This window comes from Drosophila takahashii, chromosome 3R (genome assembly GCF_030179915.1).
Source record: "Drosophila takahashii strain IR98-3 E-12201 chromosome 3R, DtakHiC1v2, whole genome shotgun sequence".
In the NCBI taxonomy this organism is placed as follows: domain Eukaryota; kingdom Metazoa; phylum Arthropoda; class Insecta; order Diptera; family Drosophilidae; genus Drosophila; species Drosophila takahashii.
Genome location: NC_091681.1, coordinates 26,135,420 through 26,158,794, shown reverse-complemented (window position 1 = coordinate 26,158,794; position 23,375 = coordinate 26,135,420). Strand labels below are relative to the sequence as shown.

Sequence of the window (23,375 nt, the reverse complement as noted above, 5' to 3'; positions counted from 1 at the left end):
TCGGCATCAGCAGCACAAAACTCGTAAGAATTTTAAAATGCACGATAATCGTTCAGTGATAGCTAAGCAAGCCGACAATGCCTGGCTGCCTGCCTGCCCTGCCCTTACACTCATCAAAAAGTCAACACTAAATTCCATTTCATTTACCTTTTCGAATCAGGGAAATTAATTATAACTTTAAAGCCTAACTTTTTTTAATGATGTTTAAATTTTTCAAGATAACCTGAATAAACGTCATATTTAAAAAGACCATTTTTAACGACGTTTTCTGATTGTTTGATTTAAGATTAAAGGTTGAGTTTTCTAAAATGTAACTGTTTGGTTTACAATCGAAGAGGATTGCATTGATATATTCTTAAACTTTTTTTGTTAAATTATATTCATAAAAATTAATTAAATACCTAGTTTTTATTTCAGTGCATCTTCTCATCCCTCCACTGCCACTTTAAGCCGAGCCACCGAGGTCCAGGGAGCCAGTTTGAAACAAGGTAGGATGCTGCCGTTGCCGTTGCTGCGATATCGCCGCGTTCGCGCGTTAAACACAAGCGCAACAATTTTTATTCTGTCAGCGAACGCGTGCCTGTATTTGTGTGGTCCCGTCTTCAAACTGGACTGGACCCGGGTCCATGGGCTCCTGCTGCTGCCTGCTGCCTGCTATCCTTACCTTTTCTGGCCCCCCGTACCTTCTGATCTTGCGTGGCGATCTCACGCGCTTGCGCCTGCGCTTGTGAAGGAGCACGCTGCAGTGCAAACTGACGGGCATATCGGTGGGGATGGAGATTCAACTTAGGTAGCTGGACCGCTGAGCCAGGGCTTATAAATAGGTTTTATGAGCGCAAAAGTGTTGCCATTTTTCATGCTGGCAAATCCATGGACCCCGACCCGCCGCCACCGTCCCCCAACTATTTTTAGATGGACACTTACAAGAGCAGCCGGGGAGGAGATCAGCATCATCAGCATCGGGCTTTCGCCTCGATCTCGATTCGTGTCCATGTTCTGCAGTGTTTCGCACGCTGCACGCTACACGCATTTCCACTCGAAACTTGTTCTTCTTGCCGCTGCCATCGCTTCCCCCGCCGTGATTTGTAACACGATACATTTCGCCGCCGCCGACTGGAGTAAGGGTGTACATATAGGACCTACGATACCATACCACACCATGCCATACCATCCGATCTGATCCGATCCGATCCCATCCGATCCACGGGTCCCTGCTGCTTCTAATGCATTTTTCAGCTCTTTTGCATCGGCCCCGGACCGATCAGCTCATTAGGCATTTTTAATTTGACAACGCGCGCAATTTATGTGGGAATTTCACGGCGTGCAGTTTGACTCATCCAAAAGAATCAAAACGAAACGAAACGAAACGATACGAAAGACTTAGGCAGCGAACTTGGCGCGCCAAGCTCTCTGCTCAAAAATCAATTTTCAATTTGCTGCAGTCGTTCGGGGCTGGAATGGGAAGCCACGGGACGAAACGAGATGAGACGAGAAGGAATGGAGCTCGTGTGACTACCTCGGGGCCCTGACTGCCGGACTGCCTTTCTGACTGACTGACTGCCTGCCGTCCTGCCTGCAACATCCGCAGATCAAAGCCAAGCGAAGGAGTGCGCAAGGCGACCCCAAAAAAGAATGACAAGGAGACTGTCGTTAGTGGAACATCGAAGAGATGGTTACCCTTTGGAGCTTGTATTTTTGAACTAAGAATATTTTTAAAAATATTGAAAGGCCTAAAAATAGAAAAAGGAGCTACAAATATTGTGTTGTATTACACACTACAAACATTTTCAGATCGTTCTAAAATTTATAAATCTCGCCTTTAAATTGCCAGCCTTTGGAAATGGACACAATTTTTTATTGTTCTTAATAAAATTACCTTTAAATATAGAAAATTTCTAGATTTTTATTCAAATTTTCTTAAAACAAGATCATTTTCTGTCCATTTCCAAAAGCTGGAGATTTAAAGGCGAGATTTCTAAATTTTAGAAAGAAATTTGTATAGGTGTATTTCCTACAGTATTGGAATACAGAAAAATCTAAAATAATATTTAAACATCAAAACAGAATTAATATAATTTTGTATGATTGCTGAATACTTAATATTGTACTTTAAACTTATTACTTTTTCCAAAATCTAAAATGTTTAAAAGTATGAGCTAACAAAGTGTATATACCACCTAGATAGTGTATCGAAAATCTATTTAACCGGCACAGGCGTTGACGTTGATGTTGGCCCCAACTTAACGAAGTGTTGCTCGCCGGAGCCCGCCCCCTTTAACCCCCGGCTGCCGTTGGCTACGACTCTGCATTCCGCGTGCGGTTTTTGCGGCCAGGCGGCATTTGGCCACGAGCGGCGCATAACAAAAAGGGAGTACTGCCAAGTATTGGCATTTCGAAATTGAAAACCCTCGGAAGATAAAAATGTGCAATTTTCTAAGACCCAGACCCAAACCCAACTGAACCACTTGAAAAGGAGCAGCTTTCGATGTTTCACCTATGTGATGGGATGGTGTTTTAAGCGCTGTTGTTGGTCATCAACTTTCCATAATCGGCGCGCAGACAACAAACAACTTGAGCCTTCGACGCGGCCCGCCCGCTGGGTCCGTCGGCAACAACAACAGCAACAACAAGAGCAACAAGCGCCACTTTGCTGTCAATTCAAAATGATAAAGCAAACAAATATTAACCCACTCCAAGTGGACGCATGTGGCTGCCGTCTCATGGCACTTTCTGACAGCCCAGCGACACTCGAGCCGATCCGATGCGATCTGGGATCCCGGGATCTGGGACTCGGTCTCGGACTCTCCGACTGTGGGAATGTGCCACGGCCTCCACCTCCACCTCCATCTCCTCACATTCAGAAAGACACTCGCATTGCCACGGCTTAAATGCTGTTCCAGGCCATAATGACTTTTAATTTTTATGGCACTGGCTGCCGAGGATGCCGATGCAGCATCAGCAGCGGCAACAGCAGCCGCAGAGCTTAAGTCGCATATAATTCAAGTCCATCAACGCATGCGCTTCACTTGACCACCGCCATGATACACATTTAAATACGAGAGCCCATACACTCCATGCCCATGCTTATGCCGCTCGAGGAAATCCCCCTTCCCCTGCCCCTGCCCCTTGGGCTGTCGCCTGCACGGCCACTTGAGAGGGCATCCATGTGACTCGTCTGCGTCTGGATTGCACTGGATCTACGTAGCTCCTCTATGAACTCGCTGCTCAGTGCTCGATTCTCGATGCTCGAGAGGGCAACAACGGCTCAGCGTTGTTTAATATTTTAAGTAAGTGCTGCCGCTTTGCGGTCGGCTTGGGAGAAGCTCCATGGGATTTCTTCTATGATGCAGTGCAATTTGTTAACAACAAATCAGGAGTGTAGCCGCTTAATTCGAAGTGGTTAATACCCTTATAGTTATATAGAGGATATTTAAGAAAATTTTGGGATAATGATTAAAAGGGCGAGCAGAAACATGAACTCCTCTTTATTTGCATTTTTTGGAAGTTGTTACATCACGTTTTTTTTAAATAATTTAAAAACAAAAATTCTCGTCTTTAATTTAACTTGGTATGACATTATATATTTTAACAATATCTTGATTTTGTAAAATAAGGATTTAGGATTTTTGTCTAAACAGGTTATGCGGTTTTTTCGTTGTAATTCTGTTTAAAAGGTGTAGCTAAAAAGATAGTTATGTGAAGCAAACCACTTACAGGAACTTAGTTAATTTGTTAACGGGCTAACATTAATTAAACACTTCTCATATTTATACCTGCTAATGCCAGATAGATGACCCCGAACCTGACCTTATCTTTGCCAAAAACTATCTTAAGACCAGTAAAAAGATAATAATAATTTTAATAATTCAAAAAAATTTGTTATAACCATTAATGTTTTTCCAAGAATATGGGGTCAGCTATCATGGTTCAATTTTTTTTCCAGCGAATAAGTGGCATATGTTTCCATATCTACCGACATTTGATTTGTGTACTGATTTGGCTGGAACATTCGGGACATTTAGCTGCATATTTGTGGTTTGTCTCGTGCAAAAACTGTTGGCCAAATACGCGCCGCATGTGGCCGAGATGCCCTTCCTGTTCGGCCCTCCTCTGGGCTAACGGACACTGCTTACTCACCGTGATCTCGACTGCTGTTTAAACCGCATCGATCGCTGCCAGCTGATAGCACAATGGACCCACTGCACAATGATAACTATGCCGCTTACGACTTTTTGACTCTCGTGCCGGCCAGGATCAAAAGGAGCCCGGTTGACAAATGTTTGTACACACACACAGAGCACAGAGTAGGGGCGAGTGTTGCTGAGACCCTTTTTACGGACAGTTACTGGGACTCTGGCTGTGAATGTTTATGTTACAAGCCCCTGCCCTCTGCCCCTTTTGCTCCTGGGCCCATTCAGTGGCTATTTCTGCCTTTGTGGTGGCAAATTCCCCGGAATACCGGAGGCCCATCCATCCATTTGCCTACACCCAGAAAAATTGAGAACGAAAAAAATCAACATCGACCGATCTTGATTTTAGTATTCGTATTCTCACTTTTTTCTTCTTGATATCAAGATGAAAGCAGTGTTGATTCTAGTATTCCCAGTCAAAGTCAATCTCAGTTTTTATGTTGTGGAAGAGGGACGTGAGGAAAAGACATCGAAAAAATGAGAGGAAAAGGGCCGAATTCCTCTCTTGTAGCTATCGGGCAGTCATGCTTCTTGATATCGGTAGCCTAGGGGACTAAAGCGTGCGGATTATATGTTTTGTAAGCGTATAGTCGGAAGTGTGTGTTCAGTCCCGCGTCGAGGCGGAAATTCTTTGCGTTTTTTTTTTTTACTCATTAATATTAATATTAGGATTTTGTTAATCTAACACAAATAATGGCTTAATAAGAGTAAAAACCAAGAACCCAAGAGAACAAAATGTGATTGAACTTTGTACAGCGCCTCATGTGATGCTTCCATGGCGCAGCTGGTAGAGTGTTTGACTGCAAACTGTGAGGCAACGGGTTCGATTCCCACGACCGACCAAAGGTGTTTTTCCCAAGATAGTAAGTTATTTGAATTTTATATTTATCATTTGTTAATTATATAATAATTTCAGTTATTGTTTCAGTTAAAATTTGAAACTAAATGTGTTCTTATATACGAACATAGTATAGGGTAACGTCATCCATGTGTTTAAATAAAGGAAAGAAAAATAAGTTGTGAAACGGGGGGAACCAACAACAACACCGACGGTGACAGGAGGGGGTGCAAGAGGCAAAATTCCCGATTCCTCAATTATTTTTTTTTCTTCTTCTTATTCAATTTGTATCTTAAAATCGACATCGATTCGATGTTGAAACCGAGAAGACGTCATCTCGATATCGATAGCACACATACTCAAAAACCATTCTCAAAACCGAGATGACATCGATGTTGATTTTAGTATTTTCGATCTCGGCTAGGTTTTGTGATCGAAAATACTAAAATCAACATCGATGAGAACGGTTTTTTTTCTCGGTGTAATTTCTATCTCGGCAGCAATTCCCCAATGGCATTTCACTTAGATTTATGTGAATTAAACAGCCTCCCAGAGTGGAGTCCCAATCCCTGGTAGCCGTAAATGTCAACATCCATTAGAGACCTCAAACCGTTAGTGGCATTTGTCGCACGCTATGAGGCCAGCAACTGAGCAGCCGAGGCAGTCACAACAAGAGGCCCACAACTCGCAGCATGATTGAGTGCCTGATTCTCGGAATCAAATCGAAATCAGCATTGGCTTGATATGAGAACGGCGGCTCTGATCGGTTTTTGGTTTGCTGCTGCTGCCGGCAAACCCCTTTAGCGGCCATCCCAAAGTGGCCATAAACAATATAAATATTCTCGTAAATATTAGTTAGTATCAGTTATTAAATTACCTTGCGACCTTCACACGAGATAGCCGAGCGACGAAACCGGTGCGACGGGCCAAAGCACGCGTTATGGCCATCATTATTTGTTAATTATGTGCCTGCCCATGATTTGATTCTCTCTAATGCCAGAGAGCCGCAGTCGCAGAGCGACTTATGCAGCCAAAACAAAAGACTTTGGCAACAAACTTGCCAGCTACAGCTAGCTCAGTGGCCATAAAGCACTTCTGAAATTCAATGAACCCCAAGCCAGAGCGGCATAGTTGAGGACTCGGAATTGAAATCGGTCATTAAATACTCTATAATTGAAATTCATATATGCTGTATGATTTTTTGTTCCTAATCTTTATGCTTTACGATTTTTTGTTCCTAATCTTTACCTTTTAAATTTTAAAAAATTGTAAATCTCCAGTTTGGTTTAAACATTTTACGTGTTTGATGGCTTCTGCTTTAAAAATGTCTTTCAAAAACAAACATTCACTTAAATTTCCCTTCTTTTTAAAGAGCCTTTATGGCAATAAGGCCATTCGTTCGTTTTATATTTTAAATTAAAAATAAGTATCTTCTCTTTTTAACATCATCCTTAAGCGACTTCCCCCTTCGGACGCCCCAAATGGCATTACATAAGCCATATGCCCCCAGCCTCTGGAAGCGCATAAAAAAGAAACAAAAATTCAAGTTTCATATCGAAGTTTTATGATCGAAACACCAACGAAAAGTAAAAGAAACAAAAAGAGCAAATCAGCCGCAACCCATGGCGTTGGTGGGAATGGTGATGGTGATGGTGGGATCCAAAACCGAAAATCAGCCGCAGACCAGGAGGAAGGGATCGAGGCGGTCGGCGGTGGAGGTGAAGGTGGAGGCGCAGGCGAAGGCGATCCGGGCGAGGCAGCAGCAGCCATGTTAACAACTTCCATTAAAAGAAATTAAAAGCAGACGGAGACGCCGTTGGATGCGGACGCGCCATGGCGCACAGAAAATGGCGTTCCATCTGCTCTTTGGCATCTGCCCATGGATTCCATGCCGAGTTGGCCAGGAGGAGTTGTGAGCTGTGCTCTGGGGCCTCCAGTTGGCCAGCGAATGGTCTGGGCATTTCCGGTTCGTCTATTTGGAGGCTCTGGCAGACAAAATAAGAGTTATCTTAACGCGAGTAATTCTTTTAATATTAAGATAAATCTAAATTTTTATGCAGCTCGTTTAAAATTTGTTACGTTTTTTTATTATAAATTAAAAAATAAATAAATTTGACATTTAAAAACGTAAATGTAAAATTTGTATTATAAGCTAAGATAACTTATTTTATTATTTATATTAAATTTTGGCTCATCGACTTTAAAATATTTTGAAATTCCTGTTTTAAATCTCCGTAAAAATGTAGTATCATGCATAGTTCCTGGTACAGTTTTTTTTTTACCGTGCAGCATTACAGGTTGCCATTAAAATTCAATTTCGGTTTATAACTGTCGTCCCATTAATATTCACATAAATCAATGCTGGACCAAATCTAATTACAGAAACTAATCTGCGGCTTTTTATCTCGAAGGGTCTGGAAAGTATTTTTGTTAGTTTATTTATTTAGTGCTTTTTTAGCTCTTTTTTTTGGTTTTTTTGGTGGGGTTTCGGCTAAGAGCGCGATCTATATGATCGTGATTATGAGGCCCGCTGGCCGTCTCGCTTGCTCCACGGCCCAAGATGCCATTTATTCATGCTCATTAAGTGCTGGAGCGATTGTTGTCTGGGCCCCGGGATGGTATGGCATGGTATGGAATGGAATGGTCTTCGTATGGTCTTCGTATCTGTAGCTGCCTTGTTCACGGTGTGTTCATTCACAAATGAGCGCCTTAAGCAGCTCCGCCCCACACACAGATACACACAAGAGCTGGAGACGCACACCAGCGAACGTAATGAGTTCGGAGCGCACACAAAGAAGCCCAGGCACAGAAATTTATGTGGCAGCCACATAGACTCTCGCACACTCAGATGCCCCAGCAGCATCCGAACCCCCCTCTTTCGGCCTTTTCAGCTTCTTCATCTTTAATTTGGTTCCGTGTATCTTGTTGATGGCGTTTTGCCTTCTCTTATATCTTTTGCCGCCACGACTATTGAATGTGTTTCTTCTGTATTTCTCCTCTTTCGTTTCGTTTTTTAACGAAATTATATTATGCTACGCTTTGCATTCCAGAGCGTTACCCGAAAAAAGATCTGGCCACTTGGGATCCGTTACATAGGCAGGTGCACCTTGGCCCTTTGCTTCTCCGATCTGCGATCTCCCCCTCCTTTCGAAGGTGACAATTTCTTGGGCACACATTGGACGGGCGTATTCCGCGATTCGCGCTTGCCAAGTGACAGTGTCAATAGACCTGAGAAGTGCAACCGCAAAAAGGTCTTGAGAAAGGCCCAAGACAAAAGATTCTCGGGGGCGAGAGCAATATGGCACCACGAAAACACCCAGCTCAAGATGTGCGAAAAAGTGAAAAAGTTAAAAACTCGATATACAAACCTCAAATAACCAGAGTTCGGGGGAATTCTATATTAGCCGAAAGTCAACAAAGATAAAAACTGGAAATTTATTGATCTCTAGAAAAGCGGCATCAATCCGCCAGTCAGTTATTTGCAGTGCATAAATATAAGGTACCTAATTGCAAATTGTGTTTGCCAAAATCGTTATCGGGCCTGCAATATATATAGACATATTCGCGGGTATTTACAATGCCCCGAACGGAACTTATGACAGAGATTAATTATTGAGTGATTCGTACGTCCTGGGGCCATATCTAATCGGAACATCGCCACTTCCTAAGGGGCATATATTCATAATTCTTATCGTAACATCGCCACTTCCTCGGGGGCCGTATTAATGACTCATTAAGTGACATAAGCTCGCAGTCTATGGTCTATAGTCTATAGCCTGTAGTTCTCCGCGATTTTCGGTCCGCTTAAGATGGCCAAACGGAAGCGGCACTGAACCCATATACTCCACATACCATATACCATATAAGGCTGCCCAGGAGTCGCACAATACACAAAAAACCGGAACATTATTAATTTACAAGCAATAAAGCGAAACGAACAACAAAACGAAGAAAGGCAACGGAAAAAAGTGAACAATGAGTGCTGGGAGGTAGAGGTAGAGATGGAGTCAAAGACGGAGATGGAGGAGTTGCAGGGTCAGAGGCGAGGCGGCTAACAAGCCACAAGAGTCGAGAGTAGTGCAAGTGTTAAGAGAAATTGCAGCAGAGGATGCGGCTCTTCTGGCCACGCACACCAGCACATCCAATTGGCAACGGGGCATACAGCACACCTTTACCTCTACCTCTGCCCATGGCCGTAATGGACATGGACCATACCACTCCATACCATCCAACATCTGTTGCTGCGAGTACATAAGACTAATACTTAAAAAGACGTTTTATAGGTGTGCTATACCATCTAGTTGTCCCGCTCTCACTGCCTCGGCGATAAGGCAGCATAAAAATGAACACCAGACCCGATCGTCGAGTGACTTCCACTCACACCAGTGAAAATGAAAATGAACTCGGGGCTGTTGTGTGAGAGAGCCTAGGGTTCTTGAAAGCACCCTCGTACTCGCACTTCGTATTCGTATTCGTTTTCGCTGCCGTACTCGTACTCGCACTCGAACACTCTGCGCGCTCGATACTCCGCTCGGAAATGTCATTTGTCAATCACAGTGCGAGCGCAACGGTTGTCCGATCCGAGAGCTAACTGCCAGTTTCTGCGGAGAACAGTTAGGAGGACCTGCTATTCCGACTTAGCCAGGTTAAATAATAATACACAATACGCCAAAAAGAAAATAGAAGAAGCAGTAGTAGTAAAATAACAACAAACGTGTCGCCAAAACGTGTCAGTGTGCCAAAAGTGAAGTGCTAAATAACCAAAAAAAAAAAAAAAATCCAATCAATAGAAACAGCAAACAACGAGTCCAAAATAAATAATGGATAGCAACAGCTCAGTGCCCTGGGCCAGTGCCGCCAGTGTCACCTGTCTCTCCCTGGACGCCAAGTGCCACAGTGCCAGCAGCTCCAAAACCGTTTCCGCATCTCATCCAGAATCGCTAACGATGCGCCACATTGCGCATACGCAGCGTTGCATCAGCAGGCTGACCTCGCTGCTGGCCCTTCTGCTGCTCGTCTTGCCACTGAACTTCACCCCGGCCCACAGCTGCGGTCCTGGCCGAGGACTGGGTCGTCATAGGGCGCGCAACCTGTACCCGCTGGTCCTCAAGCAGACCATTCCCAATCTCTCCGAGTACACGAACAGCGCATCGGGACCCCTGGAAGGTGAGATCCGTCGGGACTCGCCGAAATTCAAGGACCTGGTGCCGAACTACAACAGGGACATCCTCTTCCGCGACGAGGAGGGCACCGGAGCAGATCGTTTGATGACCAAGGTAAGCAAAAAGCCCACGAATCACTGTGGTCAAAAATTGTAAAATAATTTATCATCGGGAAAGTTTCGCTTATCGGGGGTTTTTTTCTTCCAAAGTGACTTGAAAACTATTTTTACAAACCCCAAATCAAGTCATTCCCTTGATTTGCTAGCGGAAAATGACAAGTTTCGCGTAGTACTTGCAATCTAGTCGGCTACTGAAATGATTAATCAAAACTGTGTTGTTCAAATCATTCCATTAATAAGTGATATTCATTCAAACCCCAAGATCTCTTAGCAATATAGTGACTAATTCGATAGAACATCATGTGAGTTAACAATATACAAGGGTACTTGTAGTGGTCAAATGGCTGGACATTAATAGGAATTATTTTGTGATATGACTAAGCCCTCGGTGATATAGGAATAGAAATTTATTGAAGGAAAGTTGAAACAGTCCTGATTTCTGGGGCCGTAAAAATCGACAGATAGACAGTTTGGTTCCGATTTTGCGGCTAGGCTAATTCCGCGCTCATTGCGCACCGCCCTCATCTTTCGCCCACCTGTGGACACGATTTCAATTGTCAAATTAGCTATCGCTAATCGCTGGCGCTGGTCAACCTTATCTACCCTATCTACCGATCGCCCCGATGGCACGAGATTGTGCCACTCAGTTCCCATTGATAAACGCTACGTGGCGCAAAAGTGCCCAATCATCGGCATCGGCTCGCATTGGCTATTTCACAAACTTTATGGTGGTGCCATAAAAACGGGCAGAAAAAATAATTTACCGCATTAGTTTTGAGCATTGGCCATTATATGATTAATTATGCAGCTTATCGGCACCACTGCACTTATTTCGCCAGTGCAAAATAACAGGAAGCCCGATACTCGAAAGCCAAGAAGTCGCAAAAAAAGGTAGATAGCGTCTGAATTCGAATTCCAGCGAACTAAGCCATAAAGCAGCGAAGCCAAACGGTTCCGAATCCAAACAAACAAGAGTGCGTTCAACAACCTCGAGCCCAATCGATCCGGGGATCATCATCGCAAATAGTTCAATCAACATTCGTTGCATTTTCGCGCTGAACAACAAACAGGGTATCGAGTGCAGGGGATTACGAGTCCCGGTGTTTACCAGGTTTTACCCAACCCATCACCACTCCGCCCACCTGTCTACGCCCCAAAAGTCGAGGCACGCGAGCATTTGGCCGCTTATCGCCGGCATTTGTCTGATAAGCGGACTGCAGCCAAGTAGTCCGCTCGCCAATACACAGGTACTATCCGCTGAGATAGTGACTCTGTATTTGCCAACATGTGTGGCTATGTGTAGAACATGGCACCGAAAGAAAATTATTTCACTTGGGAATTATTGTGACAAGATCATTACATTATAAGAAATATATCTTATAAGATATATATCATATTTCATGAAAACTGAAGTATTTTCTAGAAACTATACACATATTATGACTTTAGTATTATAATACAGTAAGGGTTTCTTTTGATTAAATGGTTTTACTGGTAATACTTTAAATATTTTAATAATTTCTATTATCTTCTAAATATTTAAATATTATTTCCTGTGCAAGTACTTAAAGGCTGCTACTTGTTCTACATCGCTGGCAGAAAAATGTGTGTTAAGACACCAGCTAAGGCGAAGAATAGCAATATCTTATCACCCCAAAAGGGGCAGGAAAACGAGCGGGGCTAGTGAAAGTGAGGGGGGTGCTGGCCACTCGGTTGGGGGGTGTTTAAGTTTCAAAGTGCAAAACAGCTAAGCGGCTAAAACAAGTGCTTAATTCCAGCGCGGTGGTTGCATTACGGCCACAAGTCTGGCCAACAGTCAAGCCCCCCTAAGAGGGCTGACATTGAGGTTGAAGTTGCTGATACACAATCGGCACGCTTTTCATGGACGCGGTCGGCTTATCTGTTCGATTCTTGTTATTTTAATGAAATTTTAAGTGCTGACTAGGTGTAAAAATAACCCTATCATTGATAAGCTTTATAAGCGGGCTATTAAACTTTTATGATAGACTTCCAGTTTCCTAGGCCACGATTTGGAGCAAAAATAAAGGGGTAATAATCAAAATTATGAGAAGACAGATTACGGCTGTCAAGCAAATAATTCAGTTGATTTAAGATTATAATATAACTCTCATGTTATAGTGACTTTCACTAAAGTGATTTATTGGTTTGGTTAGTTTTATAAGATCTTTAAGATCGGATGAATCATATAATATATACTATGTTATAATAGTTATCATAAGATCTGATTTTACTGTACCCATAGCAAAACAGTTGTTCTGCCGGCTAGAGTTTCACTCGAAAACTTTTCCCAAATTGCCTTTTGCAACTGCCACGCGCCCATCGGGGGTTTCTAAATGGTGGCAGCGATTTCAGATGTTACCTTGAATTTGATATGCAATCAAAAGGCATTGCAGTTACAGCCTTTCCAGAAACAGAAACAGAAACTGGCGAACAATTAACAGTTGCTCGCACGGCAGCAATATCGCAGTGACACCGAAGGCCAAGGTCCTTTGGGCATTTGACTAAATGGCCAAGGACACTCGGCCGGCATAAAAATCCTGTTGTTCGAGGGGCAAATATTTACAACGGCAACTGTTCCGCTACCGAAGTTTCAGTGCCAGAGTGACATTGAGAATCGAGAATTGAGAATTTCAACATTGAGTACCAACCGAGCGCAACTAAATCGTATTTTATGTGGACTCGGATTTGGCTATCAGACCAACTGACTTACTGGCCGCTGTGCGTGAATTTCAGCTGGTAAACAATTCGTTTTGGCCATTTAAACGGCTCACAAAGCGGACTGCTAACTGTGTGGCCTCGGCTGTTTGTTCCTTTGGCTGTGGCTGTGGGTGTTTGCCAGTTGTGTTGCATAAACAAATTGCGAAAAATTCAGCAATCGGCATTAGGTGGCAAAACCGAAGCGAACGAATGCAGCGCAGAGCATCGTAAAATCGTGAAATGCCGGAGCTTATGACAAGTCATTGCCTCAGGTAATTACAGGCAAATGTGTCTAGGGAACACGCCTTTTCAGATTTTCAGAACCGAACAGAACTGGAGTATCTGAACTCGAATGCCACGGGATTAGACGAGCAGCAGAAACCGCAGCGGACAGATGGATATGGTTGGACAAAAGAATGCGTCAAAAGCCGCAGCATAAGTTCTAAAATTTCATAAATTGTAGCAACAATGGGGCCGGAGGGCAAAGCCAATGGGTAATCCGATATGATTATTGACATGCATGCAGCCGGGTCCTCAGACCTCACTCTCTCTATCTCTCCGCTCCTCCAGACATGCACATCAAACTGAAACTGAAAATCAAATTCAAAATCAACATCACCATCAAATCAACTCCACTCCACTCAAATCAAATCAAAGTAAGCCCTCAGCTCAGGCATTTTAATAGAGCATTATGACTCAAAATTGATCCTATTATGACAAAAAAAAAAGAACGGAAAAAACTGAAAACGTTGGGTGGGATGATGTCAGAGCTTCAGTTTCATTTTCCCTTTGCCAAAAACTCAAATCAAATCACGTCAAATGCTGCGATAAGCAAAACATCAGCCAAAATTTCGTGGGAACATTCCTGCGAATGCCCACAAAGTAATCAAACTTATCAAACAAACATCAGTCAGGCAAAGTGGACAAATCGTCTGCCTTAAAAGGTCCCCACATATTGCCCACCATATACCATATATAAAGCAGAGTGTCCCTGCTGGATCCACTGTTTGTTTTGCTTTTGTGCGAGATGCTTTTATATTATTATTAATCAATTTGATACTTTTACGAGGGCACTCAAGCGCGAATGTTCAAGGATTTGTTGGCCCAAAATGCCATCGATATTTGCTTTGCCTTTTTAGCTCTGGCTTTTGCTTTATTTGCATAAAACTTTTATGAACTTGCTCGCCGGAGAGAAGATCGCGATCAGAGATCGCGTCGCGGCTATCACATTACTGCTGGGCGAGTGACTCACATTTCACATGGTTCCTCTCGATTCCTGCAAGTCATTGGAAGCTGGAACTTGGAGCTTGGAGCTCGGAAGACCCCAAGACCCCATCTCGATCCCCTTCCTCGGCAGCCCCATCAGTGCCAATGTGCGGCTCATAACTCATCATCAAAGTTAATCACACATCAGGGATTATGGCGCTTATCATTTAAGACCCTGGCCGAGCTCTCGGCTCTTACCTGGCTGGGATTGGGACTCCTCGCCTCCAAATGACTTTTGCTGATCGCCGGGGGACATTAAATGTGGCTGGCAGACGCGAGGCAGGTGAGGCCGGGCAATAGGCCACAGCTGAGATTTAATTTACGATTTCTGCAAATTAATAGCATTTAATTAATAACAATAAAATGACGCCTTCCTTTTATGGACATTTATTTGACGCGAGATTTACGAGCATTTGTAATGCGTTTGTGGATTACATTGGGGGGAAAATGAAAAACATTATGCAGTCTCTGCTAAATGATTTCAGATTTAAGGAGTCAATAAAAAATATATATTACTCGTTAATAATATCGGCCAAGTGCGAGGCAGAAATTCAATTAGCAGCGATACCCCGATCTTAATCCCCCATTAATCCAATAAAGGTTTCCACTTCTTAATGCCCGGCCATTTATAATGGAAACAAACAGACAGGAGCAGACTTCGGACCTCGGATATCTCTCGAGATTCCGTAAACATAGTTTCATTTCCAATTAATTAAAACTTCAGACGTCCCCTTTTCGTTTCGTCTCGTTTCGATATTTGATTTTTGCGCTGTAATAATTGCGCTGCCAGCGCATCGTAAACAAATCAAAGACCGCCGCTAATTCTAATGAAGAGCCGATCGGAGCTGTGAATAGATTGGCAACACAAATAAACAACGCAGCGCGATGGAGCTGCGGATTGGCATTGCACTTGAATCCATCAGGGGATCCATAACGGTTCGCCAATTAAGTGAGGAAATCTGTGGCCTCGAGTGGGCCACACAGGGCGGCCGAAGGCAGATGCTGACAGATTCTGGAACTCCCGAACCCGAGAAACCCTAAGGGCCCCACTCAAGTGGCCCACCTCAGTTCCCGTTGACACACATATCGCGTGTGTGTCTGTGTGTATATTTACCGGGTGGGTGACGTGATTTCTCCTTGTTTTTTCGACTATATCCTGTGTCGCTTCCTCAGTTGTAAGTTTTCGCTTCCTCTGCGATCGCAATCAGTGCCGGGAATCAAAGGATATGCCATATCTGCTTACACCATAGAGCACGTGCATCGGAATATAAGGAATAAAAAAAGGGTGACTCCCCTCACGGCTGCCAGTAACTTAATGCGCACTTGAATTATGTCGTTAAATTGTGTCGTTTCCTAATCGTCGGTTTCCCTGGGGTACCCAGTACCCAGTAATCCGAGACCCTCGCAAAAAAGCCAAGGAATGGTATAAGATGGGATGGGCCTGGTCAAAACAAACAAAGCCCCCGAACTTGTCTCCGAGTCAGCCAGGTAGACTATTAAGCCAACTTCTCTTGGCCGAAGCCTAATGATGATGAGTGCCTAATAATCTTCGTGCCATAATAATTTCGCCCGACCATTAAAAGCGTCAAATTGGCAGCCAGCCAGACAATTTAAATCAATAAAACTGCAGTCGCGGCCATTAAAAACGCATCAAAGAGGCATAAAAAAGGCGGGGGGAAAACCGAAATAGCCAAAATCGAGGTGGAAAGCAGCCCCGTGTAAACACACAATGGGGCGTGGTTGGGTTTTAGATGTCAGATTCCAGATCTCCGGGATTTCTGATTCTCTGATTTTCTGATTTTCCCCTTTTCGGGGTAATGGCTGTTGGCGAAGGCAAAGTTCACACCTTGTTGAATGTCTAATTAATGCAGCTTTCCTGGGGAACAGAGGGGGGAATAGGTATCTGAGGTATAGGGATTTTCCGATCCCTATACACGGGCTTATTTACACTTGACGCTGTTGTCTAACGGCCACTTACAAGGCACACACATTATTTAGCCATCTTTTTGGGCCGCCGACGCCGTGTATCCGTAATGTTTACCTTACGCACCCGTCGGCAAACGTACTTGCTGGCGGAATTACTGGGAGTTCGTATGTGGATCGGGTATGGTATGGGATCTGTGAGATCCCAGTTTCAAGATCCCAGATCGGAGATCCGAGATCTGAGACGACCGTTGTTTGTTCATTGCGCGTCCAGCGCATCGATTCGAATTCGAGCTCGAGCTCAATGCATTAGCATGTTGGGTAAACATCGTTGGCAGTGCTTAAGACAAAAGCGTTTGTCTTTCCCCCAACCATACTATCCCAATACTTGGCTATATCCATGGGTAACCATCCTCTGTTTGTCGTTACGCTTTTGTGCTCATTAGCACAGCTTGGCTCTTGGCTTTCGACTCTTAACTCTCGACTCTCGACTGGTTAAGCCTTTTAATAAAGCAAAGCTGATGCAGCGAGAGCAAATATCATTGAACTCTTCCCGGAATGCGGCCTGCCACTGCCACTGCCACCTCATCCTTATCCTCATCCTCAATTTGCCACAGTTGCGGCTGCCCCGCAGCTGTGTGACAAATTCGCCAGCTCTGTTTTGTATTTGGCCAAATAATAGCAAGCACAGGCCGCTACAGATCCACACCTCATCAAAACATAAACCCAAAAAGGCTGTGGTTTGTCCTAAAATGAAAATAAAGAATAAGCCAAGGATCTCTGTGTCGCAAATTGATTTTACGGCTCGAATTCTGTTTGCCCACAAAAAGGCAACATCCTGTCAACCGGGCTCTGTCCGTTGATAATTGATTTTGTGGCTGCGTCAATCTTTAAGATACTCTGTTGCCGTCTTAGTTTTGATTTTCTTTTTTTCGAATTTCGAGTTTTGGGATCTCAAATATTTGCATAGACTTATACGAATCCTTTTCTGCTTGGCTGGCATTTCTTCTCCTGCTCACTAAAAAAATCAAATGAAAACGAGCCGACAAACGGATGAGCACCCACCACATTGGCAAACAAAGCGTAAGCATTTTCATATTATCGACAGGAAAAACAAAGAGTGAAAAGAAAAGGGAGAAAATAAAAGGTCTTCTATTCGATTTTCGAGCGTGGGTTAGGGTCACCATGGAGGGTCAGTGTTTGAACTGCGCGTAAGCATGGGCAAATAAGCCTTTGGCCAAAAGGGAACTGGGCAAACACGATCGCCTGTTTGTTGAGGTTGCAGCAACAGGTTCAAAGGATGCGGCCAAAAAGGGCAGACTCACAGAGCGGCAAAGGTGCATGCAATGCACTAGGAAAAATCACAAATATGCTAGCCTTTCAAAGGGAAAATTTTAATAAAAATAATATTAGTTTAAAAATATTTTTAATGAAAGTAAGATATATAATATATTTATTTTAAATTCTTTAATAGGATTTTTTTATTTTAAAAATTTGTCTCCAAAAAGTTAGAAGTTTCAAAATTCTTTGAGTGTAGACCTCTGTCTCTCGATTGGAGATCGCTGAAAATGAACGCGTTGTTGGGCCCTTTGGGCCACCGGAATGAACGCCCTCATGCCACGCCCCTCGCCAGCACTGTATATCCATCTCGCTCCCCCGTGCGTGCTGCGTGAATTAAACATGGCGTCTGGCTATTAACAATACCTAATCGATCTCCGCTTCTCTGCCCTTTCCAGCGCTGCAAGGAGAAGCTGAACGTGCTGGCCTACTCGGTGATGAACGAGTGGCCCGGCATCCGCCTGCTGGTCACCGAGAGCTGGGACGAGGAGTACCAGCACGGCCAGGAGTCGCTCCACTACGAGGGAAGAGCTGTGACCATCGCCACCTCCGATCGCGACCAGTCCAAGTACGGCATGCTGGCCCGCCTGGCCGTCGAGGCCGGATTCGACTGGGTCTCCTACGTCAGCCGGCGCCACATCTACTGCTCCGTCAAGTCAGGTAATTGTCCACATAATTTACTTAATCGCCGCAAGGGGCACTTAATGGGCCCAAGCCTTTAGTCATATTTCATAGTGAATACTTTTCCGGTTTTTGTGGTTTTTACAAATGTTGGGTAACAGTTGGGCAATGGGAAATATCATACCAGAAATTTCTAAATTGAAAATTATAAAATATTGAATGCCTAAAATAGTACCCATAATAAATTTATTTAAATTGTTTTTTTTTTCATAACCAAAAATGTTTAAATCAATAGAAATATATGAAAAATAATTCATAACCAAATGTAAAAATTAAAAAATAGTTGCTTTCCACGTAATAAAATAACATTTTTTTAAAGAGATATCAAAACAAAATTTATACATTAAAAAATAGATATGTAATATGAATACCAGAAAAAATTAGATATCCCTAGAATTAGATAACCAAGAGTTATAATTTTACATTTTAGAACAACTAAAGCCATTTAAAGTTAGCCAAAGCTAAACTGTAGGAAGTAATGGGCCCTTCGTGAGGTGACGGGTGATGGGTGGGCCTGGTCGGTTAGCCAGAAGTGACACTAACAAGCGTAATTTCGCATGTTTCGTACTGGCGATCGCTAAGCTGACAGGCGTTGGCAAATTTCAGCCGCTCGCCCTGCACATCGCATCCGCCAAATTGGCCACGGCTGCAGTCTCTTCTCGTCTCGCCTCGCCAGATCCCAAAAGATCCCATGATCTTCGAAAAGGGGAAACGAGGCAACGGCAACAAAGTCCGAAAACCGGACTGTGGATGGTCTGCTGGGGGACCTGGACGACTGGACTGGACCCGAAACTCGGCAACCACCACTACTAACCGCATGGCTGTTGTTTTGACATGTTTAGGTTTGCGCCTGTCAAATTAAACGAATTGATGATACGACACCCAAAGCGTTTCTCAGGCAGCAGCGGCAGCAGCAAACTGGCCAAGACAGAGAAGCAGGCAACAGGCAAACGGCCAACAGGCCAACAGGCAGGCAGGCATCAGGCAAAGATGAATTAAATGCCGGGCTAAAACCTGAGCGCGGGCCTAATTGAAAAAAACACTGAAACACCGAAGCAAGTTAGCATCATCAGTTAAGACCAAGACCGGGGCCCAAGTCGCTCCGAGTGTGTATCTGTGAGCTGCCATTATGGCCAGCAACCAGTTTTCCCCGAAACATAACGAAACTGCCCCAAAGACCGAGAAGAAAATGCTTTCGGCCTGGCCCGATCAGCCAGCCAACCAAAACGGGCCAAGACAATTAAGTTTTCTTGCCAAGATTTGCTCTCTCTCTTCTCGCTTGCCTGTAGATATATATATTTTATTTTGCATTTCTTTGGCGCGGCTTCAGAGGGATTTTCCCTTTCAAGTTTCCCACACACAGACACTTTGGGTGCGACTGGCTGTCAGTTGTACATTTAATTTCCATCTACAATTACAAGAGATGCCACGCCTCTTTCCCACACACGCAGTCGAGTCACAATATTGTGACTTTTGGTGGCGGCCCATAAAGATTACGGGCAGGACAAAAGGGCAAGCGGCAGGGGAAAGGAAACCGAGCCGAGTGTCCTTGCTCATTGATTCTAATTGCTTATGAAAGGAGCCGCCGGTCTATGAGGATCCTGGATCCTGCTGTCATTCCCCCACTCCACTCTCTCTTTAGGAAATATCAAAAGGTCAGCCGACGAACAAGTGGCAAGCAGGTCATACTTTTCCCTTGCCACATGTGTGTGTGGTCCAGAGCCATGTGTTGCATGCTGCTTAGCTGCTAGCTATCAATAAATTACGGGGCGATTGATTGCTGATAGGCCGCTGCACATAAACCACGGGCTTATGACAGTTTTGGCACAGCATTCGCTGCGCCTCGAGTTCGCTGCCTAAGTCTTTCGTTTGGGGGGCCTAGACAGCAGCAACAGCAACAACAACCACACTCGCTCGACGACGAAGAGTAATGGCTGTAAACCTTTTTGACGACACTAATTTTTTTTCTTTCTTTTTTTTATTTTTATTTTCCCTCCTACCAATGTGGCTGCTGTCTTTTGTTGTTGCTGTGTCGCGCGCGCGCATTAAAGCCCCCAAGCGCGTGTTGTTGTTGCATGTTCATGTTAATGCTGTCCAAACGATCAGTCACCAAGCCAACAACAACAGCAACAACTGCCACGGCAAGCGGCTGTCCTCTGTTTTGTAATAATTTATCAGTTTAGTCTTCACAACAAAGATAAAATAACGATAATTTTAACCACTTTAATGGTTTATTAATTTATGACCCTTCAAGTTCTTCACTTTCCACTCACCGCCGCCGACGAAGACGAAGGCCTGAGATTTTTCTCGTCCCTCGTGTTTTATTTTATTTTTATTTTTGGTCTCTGTCTCTGTGTTTCTGTGCCTGTTTTGGTTGGAAGGTAGATTTCACACCAATTTTTCTTGTTACTACCGCGCTTCCTCTCACACTCTTTTGTCCAGTCTGTTCTTTTTCTCTGTCTTTCTTTTTTTTTGGGTCCGATCGCTGCCCTCCCCCCATCGATTATGGGTTTTATAGACCCCGGCCATATGTATTTAATCCGATTTTTATTGTTTCTACACTTTTGTGTGTCCGCCCGTCTGTGTTTACCAAAAATGCATCAATGGGAATTTCGGGCTGGCCACTGGGAAGGTGCATTTTCTGAGGAATTCCAGCGGCAGCCGCAACAAGGCCACTTTATGGCCACTCATTATAGTAAAGCGCGCGGTTAGTGGTCGCCTTTGGTCTGGAATTTTTAATTTGAATTTTACAAGCAGCAGAGGCAGCGGCAGCGGCGCTTCGGGTGTGAAGGCCCCCAGAGAAAGTTCTACAAAATGCAGCCCGACTCGGTGTTTTATTCAAGATCCATCTGGGTGGGCCCATAGCCCTGCAGCCCTGCAACTCGATACCCATTAATGGTGATTAATGTGGCCTGCGCTTCGATTATTGTTTAGGTGGGTTGCAGCATGTTCGGTAATTGCCAACAGGTTGCCAAAAACGGTTGGGAAAACAAACCACGAACTGCTACCTGGCCCATCCCCTTTTTTCCTTTTCCTCTTATACATTTTTTTGTTCATTTTTGGCAGCTCACCTCCCTGGGATTCCGATTCCTAAGCCGCTTTGGCTCGAGTTCCGAACTGCTGATCCCACGGCTAATCTTGTAGGAAAAACAAGATCACAATTTTTGTGCAAGCCGAAACAAAAACACGTCGGCCGGCTTGTTATTGATATGCCTGGCAGATCGCAGATTGCTGATCTCCGATCTTCGATTTTCGATCTCTGTTCCTCGGCTTGGCTTGTTGGCGAACCGCAAAAGGCAGTCCTTTCAGACCCTTTCGGGCCCATTGTTTCACATTGGGCTGCAACCGGCCAGCCCCGTAGGATCTGTGAAAACCTTTTTGACTTGTTGGGCTTGGCAATTGGATGCTTAACGCCAAATTAGATTAGCAAACTAATGCCATTACCTGGGAGGTTTGTACTGAGGGCGAGCTATCTGCAATCTGCAAATCAGAAACACTCGTTTTGATTCGGGATTGTGTAGTTTTTAAAACGGTGCTCCCTTAAACATGATTGGAAGATTTGTAAATCAAGAAAATAGCAAGGGCTTAACTTTTTTCTTAGAAGTTACAGTTAAGAAAGTTTGATATTAGGACTAGAATAATTTTAGATATTCATAAGAACTAGAAAATCGGAAAATATGTGATTATGTTTAGGGTTTAAACTCTTCTTTTTTACTTTAAAATATTTAAAAAATTTCCTAACCATATCCTTTTCTTTCCTACTTACAGATTCCTCGATCAGCTCCCATGTGCACGGCTGCTTCACCCCAGAAAGCACGGCGCTGCTGGAAAGTGGAGTTAGAAAGCCGCTCGGCGAGCTCTCCATCGGAGACCGAGTCCTGAGCATGACAGCCAACGGACAGGCGGTCTTCAGCGAGGTGATCCTCTTCATGGACCGCAATCTGGAGCAGATGCAGAACTTTGTGCAGCTGCACACGGACGGTGGAGCGGTGCTCACGGTCACGCCCGCCCATTTGGTGAGCGTTTGGCAGCCGGAACGGGAAGAACTCGCCTTTGTTTTCGCCGATCGCGTCGTGGAGCAGAACCAGGTGCTCGTCCGGGATGAGGAGACGGGCGAACTAAGGCCCCAGCGCGTCGTCCGAGTGGGCAGTGTGCGGAGCAAGGGCGTGGTGGCGCCACTGACACGCGAGGGCACCATTGTGGTCAACTCGGTGGCCGCCAGTTGCTATGCGGTGATCAACAGCCAGTCGCTGGCCCACTGGGGTCTCGCCCCCATGCGCCTCCTGTCCACCGTGGAGGCGTGGCTGCCCGCCAAGGAGCAGTTGCGCAGCTCGCCGAAGACGGTGAACCAAGCGGAGGTGCAGAATGGCATCCATTGGTACGCCAATGCCCTCTACAAGGTCAAGGACTACGTGCTGCCGCAAAGCTGGCGCCACGATTGAGGATCCCCATCCCGATCCCATGATCCTGTATTGTATTATATCCTGTAGTTATGTATATGCCTAATGATTGATGTATTTCAATGTTGAATATCGTTAATAATCGATCGATACTATTTATTTACCACAAACAACAAAAAACAAAACACCCCACCCGAAAGCAAATGAGAAAAGTAATCAAAACGAAAGAGAAAACATTGTTAAATGTCCCTGACTTATTGTTTTTGCAAACATATTAGCTATAAGTAGGCAATCCTCGGCGCAGATCCTAAAATGAGAAAATCAATCGGCAAACTCCCGGAGAACACAGACGACTGTTACTGTATATTATAATGGAATTGAATTGCATAATTTATTGAGGTGCGGCGGCGAGTTCAAGCCATTGGATATAAATATATATTGTACTTTGTATATAGAAGAAGCATTATAGTGACTGAATACTTTATTGTAATTGTGTATATAATACTTAATAGTTAACTGCGTATTTATACTTAATATTTAATGAAATATAATGAAATTGTTTGATAAATGAAGGTGTGTTTTTATTGGTAGTCGGTACTTTGTGGATTTTTACTAAGGCTTATATATTTTTTTAAAAGTTGACTTTAATTTTTCAAACTTTTGAATTTTTCCCGCCAATTGTCCTGCAGAAATACGGTCACTCTACTGGCAGAGCTGTCAACCTGCCATATTTTGCACAC

At 44.1% G+C, this 23,375-nt stretch overlaps 1 protein-coding gene across 2 annotated transcripts; it reads left to right on the top strand.

Annotated features, from left to right (window-relative positions):
- Positions 1-9,504: 9,504 nt before the first annotated feature.
- hh (hedgehog signaling protein) lies at positions 9,505-23,170 on the top strand. Of its 2 annotated transcripts, none has more exons than XM_017147634.3 (3): positions 9,505-10,304; positions 17,953-18,214; positions 22,004-23,169. In XM_017147634.3, the coding sequence occupies exons 1-3, from the start codon at positions 9,849-9,851 to the stop codon at positions 22,675-22,677; spliced, it is 1,392 nt and encodes a 463-aa protein (XP_017003123.2). In that variant the 5' UTR covers positions 9,505-9,848; the 3' UTR covers positions 22,678-23,169. The 2 variants fall into 2 exon arrangements, with proteins under 2 accessions (XP_017003123.2, XP_070073492.1); XM_070217391.1 differs by lacking the exon at positions 9,505-10,304 and adding an exon at positions 10,438-10,611 and having other exon boundaries at positions 22,004-23,170.
- Positions 23,171-23,375: the final 205 nt, after the last annotated feature.

What these genes read in the sequence shown, in the direction of transcription:
- hh (XM_017147634.3), top strand. Translation starts at nt 9,849, where the DNA reads ATGGATAGCAACAGCTCAGTGCCCTGGGCCAGTGCCGCCAGTGTCACC. An exon ending in CAGATCGTTTGATGACCAAG is followed by an intron (nt 10,305 to 17,952) that starts GTAAGCAAAAAG and finishes TGCCCTTTCCAG; the next exon opens with CGCTGCAAGGAGAAGCTGAA. An exon ending in CTACTGCTCCGTCAAGTCAG is followed by an intron (nt 18,215 to 22,003) that starts GTAATTGTCCAC and finishes TCCTACTTACAG; the next exon opens with ATTCCTCGATCAGCTCCCAT.